The sequence below is a fragment of the Haliotis cracherodii genome, unplaced genomic scaffold (assembly GCF_022045235.1).
Source record: "Haliotis cracherodii isolate W230 unplaced genomic scaffold, xgHalCrac1.p SCAF_3, whole genome shotgun sequence".
Taxonomy (NCBI): domain Eukaryota; kingdom Metazoa; phylum Mollusca; class Gastropoda; order Lepetellida; family Haliotidae; genus Haliotis; species Haliotis cracherodii.
In genome coordinates, this window is record NW_027266286.1 from 48,240,384 (window position 1) to 48,255,585 (window position 15,202).

General features: G+C 40.1%; 2 protein-coding genes across 2 annotated transcripts; one reads left to right on the forward strand and one right to left on the reverse strand.

Annotated features, from left to right (window-relative positions):
• Positions 1 to 139: 139 nt before the first annotated feature.
• LOC139475488 (uncharacterized) lies at positions 140 to 7,717 on the reverse strand. The gene is made up of 6 exons (XM_071258690.1): positions 7,681 to 7,717; positions 6,951 to 6,995; positions 5,799 to 6,152; positions 4,479 to 4,553; positions 3,813 to 3,894; positions 140 to 1,280 (listed from the first exon to the last, which is right to left on the reverse strand). The coding sequence occupies exons 1-6, from the start codon at positions 7,715 to 7,717 to the stop codon at positions 1,040 to 1,042; spliced, it is 834 nt and encodes a 277-aa protein (XP_071114791.1). The 3' UTR covers positions 140 to 1,039.
• A 2,096-nt stretch (positions 7,718 to 9,813) lies between these two features.
• LOC139475791 (uncharacterized) lies at positions 9,814 to 15,202 on the forward strand. The gene is made up of 6 exons (XM_071258994.1): positions 9,814 to 9,991; positions 10,991 to 11,038; positions 12,244 to 12,597; positions 13,636 to 13,701; positions 13,995 to 14,079; positions 14,311 to 15,202. The coding sequence occupies exons 1-6, from the start codon at positions 9,874 to 9,876 to the stop codon at positions 14,567 to 14,569; spliced, it is 930 nt and encodes a 309-aa protein (XP_071115095.1). The 5' UTR covers positions 9,814 to 9,873; the 3' UTR covers positions 14,570 to 15,202.

Genomic DNA, 15,202 nt, shown 5'->3' on the forward strand with positions numbered 1-15,202 from the left:
ACATTAATGAATTATAATGAAACAGTGTTGGATGAATAACACATTTCTTTGTTAACGTATCAAATCGATACATAATGCTCCTCATCCTCTACAAAATTACCAATGAGGAACTGGCAAATCATTTCATGCCTTGGAATATTATAATACCACCTCGTTCCTATAAGGAAATTAAAGGGAAATGCTACGCGACTTTCACAAAGATATTCTAAAGTGTGTAATGGTAATTTTTTCTGAGAAATGGCTAAAAGGAAGAAAACATTTGAGTTTTAGAATTGTTTGACAATGAGGAACGCCAGTCCTGTACAAAAGCACATTTAAATCTTTCAGTGACCACTTCTTTGTCTGTTACTCTTCCTATAAAATACCTGCCGTGATATTGCTGTAATATTGCTAAAAGTGGGGTAAAACCATACTCACTCACTCACATATAAAATACCAATGCTACTGGGAAAAATCCCCCAATCCTTTGATATAGATCAATGTTTGGAAAGAATGCATTTTTGCTGAGGATTTTGGACAGTCTTGAAAAGGAAAGTTCTTTGTACAGTGTGGATCCTATTAATTCCAGCCACGTGATCACGCAAGGTGTTAACTGTGTGTCCAGTTACCATATGGTTACCATATTTCAAGAATGTCGTTCGTTTACCATAGCAGTGAATTTACTTTGGATTCCTAATTGTATTTCAAGAAACAAGAATCACATTTTAATAAAGACAAATGCCGTTTGCTATTGATATTTTCTTTCCTCGTTTCACATCGCAGAGCCAGAATTAAATGAAAAACTGTTGAATAAATGATAATGTGTTGGAAACTTACGAGTAAATCTGTTTCACATCAAAGTTCAGTATCCACTTATCACTGTATATACCAAATTGTACAGTCGGGAATGTGGGAATTTTCAGACTGTCAAGATACTTTCTTTTCAAACACAAGTAACCATCGGCGTGCACAAGTTATACACTGAAGTTAACGACTTAATGTAATATATACACGTCACCACATCACTGATTATAATATGTCCTTCGTCTCTGACAGATGGTTATGTGGGTACATTTCTGTCGTTCTCTGGTGACCATTGTTCCGCTTCTGTGTACGCCTCTGGTGGGGGCTTAGGGAACTCCCATTCCCCGTCCCTTGAGTCCGAGTCTGTCACGTGACCCGCACAAACATCCGGGTTAGTTTTGAAGGTTCTTGTCAAAGATGGAGTATTTTTGGGTGATGTTGTTTGTGTTTCGAAGGGAATGCTCTTGAGTTCATATTCCGCTCGGGATTTGCTTCTACTGTGAGAGAGATAAGGTATACATGATACATGTTTATCTATAATCCTGACATTCACTCCTGCAACTCGGGCGTAATCAGTCCACGTGCGATTTGCGTGCAAAATGACATGCTGCGTTATCACGTTGCAAATCGTTCATGTAATACGATACGTTGTTAGCCAAATATACACGCATCCATGGAATCCGACATGTCATCTGATCTAGATACGTGCATACAGATGACAAGATTTGCTAAGACTGTACACGTGATTTCACTCAATGGGATATGATATGTTAACAATGTGCACATTCATCCACGCAATGAAATACTATATATGTTAACAATGTACACGTGAATCCACACAATGGGATATGACATGTTAACAAAGTGCACATTCATCCACGCAATGAAATACTATATATGTTAACAATATACACGTGATTTCACTCAATGGGATATGATATGTTAACAATGTGCACATTCATCCACGCAATGAAATACTATATATGTTAACAATATACACGTGATTTCACTCAATGGGATGGGATGGGATATGTTAACAATGTGCACATTCATCCACGCAATGAAATACTATATATGTTAACAATGTACACGTGATTTCACTCAATGGGATGGGATATGTTAACAATGTGCACATTCATCCACGCAATGAAATACTATATATGTTAACAATGTACACGTGAATCCACACAATGGGATATGATATGTTAACAATATGCACATTCATCCACGCAATGAAATACTATATATGTTAACAATATACACGTGATTTCACTCAATGGGATGGGATATGTTAACAATGTGCACATTCATCCACGCAATGAAATACTATATATGTTAACAATGTACACGTGATTTCACTCAATGGGATGGGATGGGATATGTTAACAATGTGCACATTCATCCACGCAATGAAATACTATATATGTTAACAATGTACACGTGATTTCACTCAATGGTATGGGATATGTTAACAATGTGCACATTCATCCACGCAATGAAATACTATATATGTTAACAATATACACGTGATTTCACTCAATGGGATGGGATATGTTAACAATGTGCACATTCATCCACGCAATGAAATACTATATATGTTAACAATATACACGTGATTTCACTCAATGGGATGGGATATGTTAACAATGTGCACATTCATCCACGCAATGAAAAACTATATATGTTAACAATGTACACGTGATTTCACTCAATGGGATGGGATATGATATGTTAACAATGTGCACATTCATCCACGCAATGAAATACTATATATGTTAACAATGTACACGTGATTTCACTTAATGGGATATGATATGTTAACAATGTGCACATTCATCCACGCAATGAAATACTATATATGTTAACAATACACACGTGATTTCACTCAATGGGATGGGATATGTTAACAATGTGTACATTCATCCACGCAATGAAATACTATATATGTTAACAATGTACACGTGATTTCACTCAATGGGATATGATATGTTAATAAGGTGCACGTTCATCCACGCAATGCTATATGTGTTGACACTGTACACGTGCATAGCAAGTCAGTTGGATATGATATCTTAACAAGGTAGACGTGCTTCCACTCAGTGGTTTTGTTTACAATGTACACGTGCATTTGCGCAATGGTAAATAATGTGTTAACAATATCCAAGTGAATACACTCAATGGTATATGGTGTGTTATAAATGCACACTAGCATGCACGCAACGGTAAGTAATGTGTTAACAATATCCACGTGAATCCACTCAATGGGATATGATATGTTAACAATGTACACGTGCATTCACGCAATGGTATATAATGTATGAAGAATGTTCATTCGCGTTATGGCATATGATGTATTCGCAACGTACATGTGCACCCACACAATGGACTATGATATGTTAACAATGTGCAAGCGCACATACGTAATAGAATAGGATGTGTTAATAATATGTGTAGGGACATCACTTATGGTATAATATGTGCCATTGATGTACATGTGCATTCACGGATTGGGTTATGATGTGTGCCACGCAGAGATATATGTGTGATATATAGATAGATAGGTGCGGGGTATATGGAGAATCTCACCCGAGTGTCTTTTGATATCAAATATATCAACATGAGTTGATAAAAGTGGGAAAACTCCGAGGCTTGCCGAGGATATTTTTCCACTTTTATCAACGAGTGTTGATATATTTGATATCAAAAGACACGAGGGTGAGATTTTATTTATCATCCAACATCATTCTTTCAACTTTTTCAGTTTGTAGAAGTGATAACCAGTGTTTTAAGTGTAAAAAGTACTGCTAACAGCTTCAGTAGCAGAGCCATTAGTGATGTCATTTGATTGTGACGTCATGGTAACCAATGACGTCACAATGTTCTGCAAAGCATTTTGATGCAATTTCATTGCAGCGATATCTACAGTATAGATATCGCTGGATCTCACCCGAGCGATATCTCCTGTGGGAGCCAGTTTTGGAAGATAAATATGTATATTCGTCATGTAACAGAAGTATGAGCCCACTAACCTGTAGACTCCGTAAGATATTATGATGACAGTAAGCAGGAGAACCAGGAGAACAGGCACCAAGATGGCCAACCCCAGCGTCACTGACAACAGACAACGCATAGACTGTCATGCCTTACCGACAGTAGAAACACATACAGGGGTAACAAAACACACTAGACTAAAGGTTTCCATATTTGAAACACGAATTTCATTTATTTGGGACCGTCACGGGTATCAATATCGTCTAAGACGAGTTACGCCCTTGAGACGTGCAAAACTCTATAATCGGTATTCATATCCCATATTTTCACTGATTATGAGTCATCAGCAAAATACCTACATCGCCAAAGTGGTAAATATAACAGACCTGCATATCATCAACATCAACATCATTTAAAGTTCAACTGAACTACTGTTCAAAGCGTCATTAAACCCAACTTACACGCCCCCTTACTTTAACAGTTTTATTATAACGCTTGTGTATAGATAAAAAGCTCCTCAAAAGTGAAACATTTTGAATCCATATTTACGAAGGTCATATACGTGGGTGATGCTGACGGACCTAGGATCATAATCGGAGCGAATCTGAAATTAGGACCCCAAATCAGCAGATCCTGACGATTAAAGGACACAACTTTGAACATCAAAATACGGCGTCAACCGTATTAAAGCCCTGATAATATACCTTTCCTCAAGACAGGCGAAGCAGTTCTTCCATGTTTGTAAAATGAAGCGTTGCACTTGACCGATACGTCCACGCCTGGAAATTAAAGTGTTACAGTAACTGAGAAGAGATATGGAATGAATGCTCATAGTAAACGGGCGAATCCTTTCTTAATCAAGTACTATCTCCATCTATATCTCATAATGAATGTTGCGTCTTTATCTTAATATTTCCACATTTAACCCTGACTGGGTGATGATGTTCTCCATAGCGTCCTTGTCAGAGTTCAGTACATGGCGATGACCCCGAGGCACAATTATCAGTGTATAAAGTAAAGATAAACTTCAATTTACACAATGTCTTATCCATCTGGGCCCAGTTCCTCAAAGCGGGGGCGGTCGGGTAGCCTAGTGGTTCAAGCGTTCGCTCGTCACGCCGAAGACCCGGGTTCGATTCCCGACATGGGTACATTGTGTGAAGCCCATTTCTGGTGTCCCCCGCCGTGATATTGCTGGAATATTGCTAAAAGCGGCGTAAAACCATACTCACTCACTCACTCACACACTCCTCAAAGCGATCTTAGCGCTACGATGATCGTATCCCTATGTTAAAGTATGGGACTTACGATCACCTTAGTGCTAAGATCGCTTTGAGGAACGGGGCACTGGTGTGTATACAGATCTTCGTCCATATTTTCAATTAACAGCGTTCGTGATTCTACTGATCATGGCGTTAGTTTGAGGGTGTATCTACAGAGAACCACATTCGTTTTAAACGTTTGTCTTCTGAGTGTGACTCTCATTTTAAACGGCGAGACAGGTTCATTCTTACGGTTTCGGAACTCCTCGTATCATCAACATGTGATAGAGATTCAGAAACACATACTTATGACATTATTATAATCATACAAACAAATATCGCTTATGATCATGGAAATGTATTTTTTCGGTACTATATATGCTCACCGCCAAAAGAAACGCGAACCATAGAAACATATATAGAAGTATGTATGTGAAGAAGAGATGTTTCCAATGTGTACCACTTAATGACAACATTAACAAGTCAAGTGTTACCACAGAGTGGCTTTATTCTTATCACGACATTCCAAGCTTTACACACTAATCCTACACAAGACAAATAGACTAGTGCATCTCAAGTCATGGATCTATGACGTCATATGTGATGCGTTCATGAGCGTAGGCTCACACACTATAACAGTATCTATTGAATATGGGTAGATCTTCGTTGATTAATTAACATTAAAAATTCGCGTTTCTTTTGATGGTGAGTATATCCACAGCAACGTTCATTTTAAACGTGTATCCACAGAAATATACTTACCACTGACGCTATATCCCAGACAAAGACTCTCATTCTGGCTGGTCTGACTGCCCTGCTTGATATGCCAGTTCCTGCTGAGGTTCAGTTGCCAGGGCTGGGTGCTGCTGACCGCCCCACTCCCCACCCCCTTCCCTACTATACCCGCGTTGACGGCTATCTTGTTGACCGGCCCCGCGAACAGGTTGAAGCTGTGGGGGAAGTAGCCATCCGTATATAGTCCCACGTGGAGGTGGTCAGGGCGTGGCGTGGACAGTGTACAATTGCAGTCCAGCAGTGATGACCCGACACGAAGACGGAGGTACCCGGATGTTGAAACATTCGCCACCTCTGTGTGAGTTTGGCAGATGTCAAAAACTGCAACAAAATATCAAACAGTGAACCTCGTTAATCCAGACTGCATCGCTACCAATGTGAAATCGATCAGATCAACGCTAACATGCATTAATGTATGTTTGATGTCCAGGTTCCTAACTAACGGTATGACTGTTTAAACTGGTACTTAAAGCTATTGATTACTAAACTAAATATTCTTCTGGTATCTTTAGCCAACATCAATGAGCGAGTGCCAAAAATAGAGAAATGGTTTGTTTTGGTTTTTTAAAACGTAAGGTATCACTGGCAGGAGTGTCGGCAAGTGTGTGTGTGTGTGTGTATGTGTGTGTGTCGGGAGGGGGGGGGGGGGGGGGGCTGGGCTATCAAGGAGTAGGTACGGTGTATGCAGGTGGGTGGATGTCATTCAACAGTTTGTTTCAATACTACAGAGACAGGTTATCAAGTTTGGAAGTGATTCATGCATGCAGCATATCGGAGGTATTGGCAACAGATGTTGTCATGTGGACAAACGCATTGCTACATGACTTCTAGGTTTCTTGACGTGGACAGAAGGGGATAAATATTACAGCATGCGTAAAGAGCAACAACACTGGCGTAATGAATCTCAGGACAGCACTACGTTAATATGCACATATTAACATAACATCGCTCATTAGGAACAATTATATCTTTCTGTCGTCGCGGTTGCCATTAACATGTTTAGCATTCTGAGACTGACAAATTAATTATTTCATCATTTGATAGACACCGCATGTTCGCTCATCTTTATATGAGTTGACCAGAATATATATACAAAATAGAAAAGTCGTTTATAATTACTTAAGTTATCTTCATGTTCTTGTGGACAGGTATGGGAGATTGCCACTGAAATACAAATATTGAAACATTGTAGAATACTTTATACAACTGGAGAATGAGTGAGTTGAATTTAACACTGTTTTTAATAGTCGTTCCGTTATCACGTCGTGCCAGCCTAATGTGGGAGAAAAGCCCGAAGTAATGCAGCTCTCAAACGTTTATTACTTTGGCGAAACCCACGAGCACGTTTGGAGCTGACAAGCCGTAAGACATTATGAGGACGAGGCACTTGATTCAAACCCATAACGCAACTTGAAATAATGTCTATTAAACAATAATACTGGTATAGGGTTGGGATTCGAACACTTTGTCAGCGGACCATGTACACGTCGATTATGGAGCCTACGAGCACAGGGCCATACGTGGCTCAAGAAATCGAACAAGATTACTGAATATTGGCCACAATCCAATTGTGAATTCTCGAAAGTAGCATCCTTTGGAATGTACGGACGTCAGTCATTTAGAGATGGTGTCCCGTGTAGAGTACAGTCTTTAAGGCAGCATGCCCGAGTGATTTGTCAACCGGATGAGCGCAATTCCACATTTGACTCAGATAAGATCCCGAACCCGCACCTAGCGTGGGCCACATCCCAATAGAAGCACATATAAGTTCATATATTTCCATATACCATGATACTGGTTCCCAGTTACCTGTAACATGAATTTTGAAATGAACAAAGGCAATACTTACAATACATGACAGATATATAGAGAATAGCTATGTCCATTGCGCTATGTATTACATTCTGAAACTGCCCGTGCTCTATACATCAAGTGCGTTATGAGCAATTGACGGTGATTAGTATCACTGACAATCATCTGGCTGTCTCCACGGGTTATTATGAGAAGATGACAGTAGAACGAGCCTTAATCAGGGACCAGTCAGTGCTGGATCAGCTCTTACTGTCAACATGACTTTTTGTTATGACGCCACATAAAAAAACAGTGTTGGTCTCTTTAATATCACATCCCGGTGTTAGTGAACACATGAACGGAACATACATATACATGTAGGTATAGGACATTTGGAAAGGAATGATATAATTTATGATTGTATCATATCAAAAACAGCAATACAATTTGCTTGCATTAGTTTGTAATGTGTCAGTGTTCGTTGTTACGTGTCTGGTGTTGGTATGGACGTGACATGTGCTGTGTTGGTATGGACGTGACATGTGCTGTGTTGGTATGGACGTGACATGTGCTGTGTTGGTATGGGCGTGACATGTGCTGTGTTGGTATGGACGTGACATGTGCTGTGTTGGTATGGACGTGACATGCGCTGTGTTGGTATGGACGTGACATGCGCTGTGTTGGTATGGACGTGACATGTGCTGGTGTTGGTATGGACGTGACATGTGCTGGTGTTGGTATGGACGTGACATGTGCTGGTGTTGGTCTGGACGTGACATGTGCTGTGTTGGTGTGGACGTGATATGTGCTGTGTTGGTGTGGACGTGTCATGTGCTATTGCTGGTATATAAGTGTCATATGCTATTGCTTGTATGTAAGTGTCGTGTGCTATTGCTGGTATGTAAATGTCGTGTGCTATTGCTGGTATGTAAGTGTCATGTGTTATTGCTGGTATGTAAGTGCCATGTGCTATTGCTGGTATGTAAGTGTCATGTGCTATTGTTTGTATGTAAGTGTCATGTACTTTTGTTTGTATGTAAGTGTCATGTGCTATTGCTGGTATGTAAGTGTTATGTGCTATTGCTGGTATGTAAGTTCAATGTGCTATTGCTGGTATGTAAGATCACATGTGCTATTGCTGGTATGTAAGTGTCATGTGCTATTGCTGGTATGTAAGTGTTCATGTGCTATTGCTGGCATGTAAGTGCCATGTGCTATTGCTGGTATGTAAGTGCCATGTGCTATTGCTGGTATGTAAGTGTCATGTGCTATTGCTGGTATGTAAGTGCCATATGCTTTTGCTGGTATGTAAGTGCCATGTGCTATTGCTGGTATGTAAGTGTCATGTGCTATTGCTGGTATGTAAGTGCCATGTGCTATTGCTGGTATGTAAGTGCCATGTGCTATTGCTGGTATGTAAGTGTCATGTGCTATTGCTGGTATGTAAGTGCCATGTGCTATTGCTGGTATGTAAGTGCCATGTGCTATTGCTGGTATGTAAGTGTTCATGTGCTATTGCTGGTATGTAAGTGTCATGTACTATTGCTGGTATGTAAGTGTTCATGTGCTATTGCTGGTATGTAAGTGCCATGTACTATTGCTGGTATGTAAGTGTTCATGTGCTATTGCTGGTATGTAAGTGCCATGTACTATTGCTGGTATGTAAGTGTTCATGTGCTTTTGCTGGTATGTAAGTGCCATGTGCTATTGCTGGTATGTAAGTGTTCATGTGCTATTGCTGGTATGTAAGTGCCATGTACTATTGCTGGTATGTAAGTGTCATGTGCTATTGCTGATATGTAAGTGTCATGTGCTATTGGTGAAATGTAAGTGTCATGTGCTACTGGTGGAATGTAAGTGTGCTATTCATGGTAGGTAAGTATCATATGGAAGTGGTACATGATTCAGAGTAGTAGAGTATGAAATGAACTGTTGCCTGCCTAGAGGTTGACCGGTGAATTGACTATCTCGTTGCCTGGTGTCGATCTCTAATAAGGATACTTCAAGAGGAAGTAGTATTTCTATATCATCCTAATCTGAACAATAGGCGCAGTGACTACTCTCTCTGGCGCTTGAAATATCAAACTGATGATATCACCTTCCTATCCCCATAATAACCTTTAGAATCTGTTCCCATCATAACACTGGTGTGTTCAACTGATAATCCTTATTTAGAGTGTGAAGAGTGGACATATTCTTCTGGATATGATGCGTATGGTACGCAAGTTAAACTGTGTGGTGAGACTTCCGCATGGTGACCACGTGTTACGGAGACAGATGTGGAGATATTATACCGGTAAACCTCTCAGCACGGAACATGGACACGTCGTATGCAATGGTGGCTGGCTACATTATGATCATAATCCAACGTAAGTAGAAATATTGTACACAGACATATTGTGATGAAGTCTAGCCGCTGTTCACGACTACTGTATCATGTTCATATAACTCATCATCATCATCATCATCATCATCATCATCATCATCATCATCATCATCATCATCATCACCACCACCACCACCACCACCACCACCACCACCACCACCACCACCATCATCATCATCATCATCATCATCATCATCATCATCCTTATTATTATTATTATTATTATTATTATTATTATTATTATTATTATTATTATTATTATTATTATTATTATTATTATTATTATTATTATTCATAGATTAAACTAAAAAATGAAGCAAAGGGGGTTTGGGTGATCCTGGCACAGTCAAGCTGGTTAGGTTCATCATCACCTCAGGGTCCTTGCCCCCTCTACACGTAGCTCAGACAGCGAATGGGACTTCTCCCAGGAAGCGCTGCCAAGACAAACCCACCCAGAACTTTTCGGAGAATATGAAGACTCTCCAACACTGCAGCCTTCTGCATTTCCCAGATTGTCAGAAGGGCTGTATTCCTGGTAGCAAACCCGGGTACTCTCCCAATGTCAGTCAACAGATTGGGAGGTACCAAACCTAAGGGACCGAGAACAATGGGAAGTCGAACAACTTGGTACTTGATATGCAAGCGTGACATTTCGAAAGCGAGGTCTGCATATTTGCCATGTTTTTCCTGAATCTTGTCAATCACATAAGTGTCAAAAGGGACAGACATTTATTATTATTATTATCATCATCATCATCATCATCATCATCATCATCATCATCATCATCATCATCATCATCATCATCATCATCATCATCATTATTATTGTTGTTGTTGTTGTTGTTGCTATTATCATTATTATTACATTATTATTATCGACGTCGTTGTCGTCGTCGTCGTCGTTGTTGTTGTTGTTGTTTTTGTTGTTTTTGTTCTGAAATTCCAAAACATCGATATATAATCTGGTCTCTTCTATATCTAGTGTGTATTCGACCTGCTCGTGGAAACTGCCCCGATCAAGGATTCCAATGTAAGTATACATGATATATATGTGTGTTTTTTTATAGTTTTAGGTGTGCAGAGGTTTTACAGGACTCATCAGCGACTCTGTGAAACATGTGTTACATGGGATTCCGATGGAATTAATATAATGCTAAAGACCCGAAACCCCCACCCCTCCCCGCTCTGATTTACTGACTGCTGCTGGCTGTACTGAGAAATAATGTTTTGTGGGGCGGCAAAACCAACTCTTGGAGCGCTTACTGCAAAAATATTTTACCGAATGGTTGGTCGCCATAATCATAGTTTTGTTTTTTAATTTTTGTTATAAATTATATATTACACATATGTAAAGTGAAATGGACGTGACATATACCGGGATGGGGTAGTGATATATCTCTGTAATATTGTCACTCTCTGTGTTCATAGTGTAGTGATAGATCTCTGTAACATTGTCACTTTCTGTGTTCATAGTGTAGTGATAGATCTCTGTAATATTGTCACTCTCTGTGTTCATAGTGTAGTGATAGATCTCTGTAATATTGTCACTCTCTGTGTTCATAATGTAGTGATAGATCTCCGTAATACTGTCACTCTTTGTGTTCATAATGTAGTGATGGATCTCTGTAATATTGACACTCTCTGTGTTCATAGTGTAGTGATGGATATATGTAAGATATTGTCACTCTTTGTGTTCGTTGTCTTGTAGTGGATCTCTGTAAAAGTGTCACTCTCTGTGTTCATTATGTGATGATGGATCTCCGTAATAGTGTCACTCTCTGTGTTCACTCTCTATGATCATTGTGTAGTCACGGATCTCTTTACTAGTGTCTCTCTATGATCATTATGTAGTGATGGATCTCTGTAATAGTGTCACTCTCTGTATTCATAGTGTTGTGATGGATCTCTGTAATATAGTGTCACTCTCTGTATTCATAGTGTTGGGATGGATGTCTGTAATATATTGTCACTCTGTGTTCAAAGTGTTGTGATATATCTCTGTAATATATCGTCACTCTCTGTCTTCATGGATGTCTGTAATATTGTCACACGCTATGGTAATGTGATTCATCTTTATTAAATCGGTGTTCTGTATGATCTGTGTTTAATGATGGAGTTCTGTCAAGTCCCTTTCCTTAACGTTACGCATGAAACAAGCCATCGAGTATAAAATCCAACACTGTGTGAATCCATCATTGGATAATTATAACTGTAACACATTCTCTTGTCAAACAGTGATTAACATCTGTCGGCGTCCTCAAGATGAGTTCACCTTCACCATGGGCAGCATCCGTCTCCATCCGCAAGACCTGCAACCGCACCTGGCTATGTGTGTATGTCAGCTAACGGTGAACAGATACACGCCGGATTTACTTGTTGCCAGGCGACACTACCCTGCTATGCGCCAACTGTTTGATATATACATACTTACCCCTGATGTTACAGTAAATGCGAGTACTGTGTCATTTGAAAACATTATAAAGCCAATTGATGAAGACAGCCCCTGGAACTTTGTCGTGAGGAAAAGAAATGCATCACGTAACGCTGACGATGACTCATCCACGTATTGTTTCTCCGTACGGTCATCAGGTCAGTGTATTTGCAGTTGTCATTCTGTCATCCTTGTATATTTGTATATTCTTAATATTGTCTCTCTCTCCATAATCATTATGTAGCAACGGATCTCTGTTGTAGTGTCGGGGGCAAGGGTGGCCAAGTCATCTAAGGCGCTGCGATTCGCTGTGCAGAGTTGCGTCGCTTGGACACGCCAGAAACCTATGATTGTGGGTTCGAATCCCGGTTCGCCCCGATTATGTTTCTAGGTTTGTCAGCACCATACCCGTGCTCGTGGGTTTCATCGAAGTGGTAAACGTCTGAGACCTGCATCACTTTGGGCTTTCCTCCCACATTAAGCTGACACGCCGCGATATAACTCGAATACTGTTAAAAAGCGGCGTTAAACCAAACTCACTCACTCACTCACTGTTATAGTGTCTGTCTGCGATCATTGTGTTGTGACGGATCTCTATAATATTATCGCACTGGTATCATTATGTCGTGACTGATCTCGGTTATAGTGTCTCTGTGTAGTGACGGGTCTCTGAAATAGTGTCTCTATAATCATTGTGTAGTTACAGATCTCTGTTAAAGTGTCTTTCAATAATCATTGTGTAGTCACGGATCTCTGTAATAGTGTCTCTCTATGATCATTGTGTAGTCACGGATCTCTGTACTAGTGTCTCTCTATGATCATTGTGTAGTCACGGATCTCTGTACTAGTGTCTCTCTATGATCATTGTGTAGTCACGGATCTCTTTACCAGTGTCTCTCTATGATCATTGTGTAGTCACGGATCTCTTTACCAGTGTCTCTCTATGATCATTGTGTAGTGATGGATCTCTGTAATAGTGTCTCTCTATAATCATTGCATAGTGGCGGATTTTTGAATAGTGTCTCTGTATAATCATTGTGTAATTACAAATCTATGTTAAAATGTCTTTCAATAATCATTGTGTAGTCACGGATCTCGGTACTAGCGTCTCTCTATGATCATGGTGTAGGGACAGATCTCTCTATGGTCATATAAGCCGCATTAAAACCATTTCACTCACTTACTATGTTCTACAGGCACAACAACGTTATCCCTCCACTGCGAAACGTTTCCACGTCGATCTTCAGAGACCATCACACAAGGTATTCATTTGCTGGTCAAACTGACTTCCTGTCTACGCACTGGTCGCCTACGCTTTACTTTCAATGTATCTACATTTATTTCAATTGAATATATTGTACAAAACCATAAAGAGCTTTTGTAAACACATACTATGAAATAATCACGGATACCACTGTGATTCAAAGCTACATGTAATGGTATATTGATACAATGATATGTCTCTTGTAGGATCTTGAGGATCAATGTTTAAAGTACGTGGTTATTCAATAATTGTTCAATTAAAGGGAACTGCAATGATGTTTTTTTTCTTCAGTGTCAGTGACAGTGTTGGCCAGCTGCCTCATGGGTGTTGCTGTTGCGTGTTTCGTTGCAGGTGCTTGTATCGCATATTGCTGCAGGTGTGTATATGCATCATGTTTCTATCTACATATTCATGCAACAATATCTTCCGTAACTGATCGGCAGTAAATATAACACGTACTCTCGTCAGTATCCACAGGAGGTCAACTACTTATAGCTATGTCTTACGATATCGAACACATTTATTGTATCTCGAACAAAATACAAATTTATCCTAATATTGTGAATACATTACTAAATATTTCTAATCACTGATGTTGTTCTTTCAGCAGCAATAGGTTTCGCGTGAGGCAGCTGAAGGGCGAGACGGCGGTGTGTCAGTTCAGAGATAGCGGCATAGACACCAGCAATCAGGATAACCACCACTTGGCTGAGGAAGTGGACACTTCTAGCGAGTATGCTACGGTCGACTGGGATTGTGTCCATGGGATTCAGGAGGATGGGGGGTTGAGAATGACTACAGTGAAGGCATCCGCAGACACAGACAAAAGCAGCCTCGTGACCATAGAGAATGACCTGTATGAATGACACGACACTGACAATTAAACCGACAGCAGACATCTATTGTTCCACTCAGGTCAACTCGACATAGTGTCCTAAAGTTAATAATACACAGGGCTTCACTCGGCTTATTACGAGTGATATTTTATGATTTCACAAGCTCCTTCTCCGAGCGTTATACCTTTGGTGCCCTCCTGTATCATGTCTGGCATCTCTGATGCGACCATTTTAGGAGGCCTTTTAAAATCACTCTCCAACCAAACATCTTGGGAAGTTATAATTAAGTATGTGTATGTTAATCGTCGTTCATGACATAGTTACTGCTTCATGGATAAATATATGTTTGTGACTCCGTGGAAGCGGAAAGAATCCATATTCTCCATTACATTCTCATCGTCCCGTTGTCTGATAGGTTAGATAAAGGCGCTGTCCAGATTGACAAACCAGCAAAACAATAAATGTGGCAGCAGTAGACAGCGTCATGTGAGTTTGTAAACACAACGGTCTGTCTCCACACAAGCTGGAAGAAAGGCCGCCTGATAATGGAATCTGGATCAGACAATCAAGTGAAGGATGTTATGAGCAGCGTCTCACGCCGTCGGGGTACGTTGACATGGAAGCAACCAGGTCACCGAGTCTGACCATCACCCGATACCATCA

Bases quoted from the DNA above. Each gene is read 5' to 3' on its own strand.
- LOC139475791 (XM_071258994.1), top strand. From the start codon at position 9,874: ATGGTGACCACGTGTTACGGAGACAGATGTGGAGATATTATACCGGTA. The intron at 12,598-13,635 runs GTCAGTGTATTT...TATGTTCTACAG, and splicing joins TTTCTCCGTACGGTCATCAG to GCACAACAACGTTATCCCTC. The intron at 14,080-14,310 runs GTGTGTATATGC...TTGTTCTTTCAG, and splicing joins TGTATCGCATATTGCTGCAG to CAGCAATAGGTTTCGCGTGA.
- LOC139475488 (XM_071258690.1), bottom strand. From the start codon at position 7,717: ATGGACATAGCTATTCTCTATATATCTGTCATGTATT. The intron at 4,554-5,798 runs GTAAGTATATTT...TTTAATTTCCAG, and splicing joins TCTGGGATATAGCGTCAGTG to GCGTGGACGTATCGGTCAAG. The intron at 1,281-3,812 runs GTTAGTGGGCTC...TCTCTCTCACAG, and splicing joins ATATCTTACGGAGTCTACAG to TAGAAGCAAATCCCGAGCGG.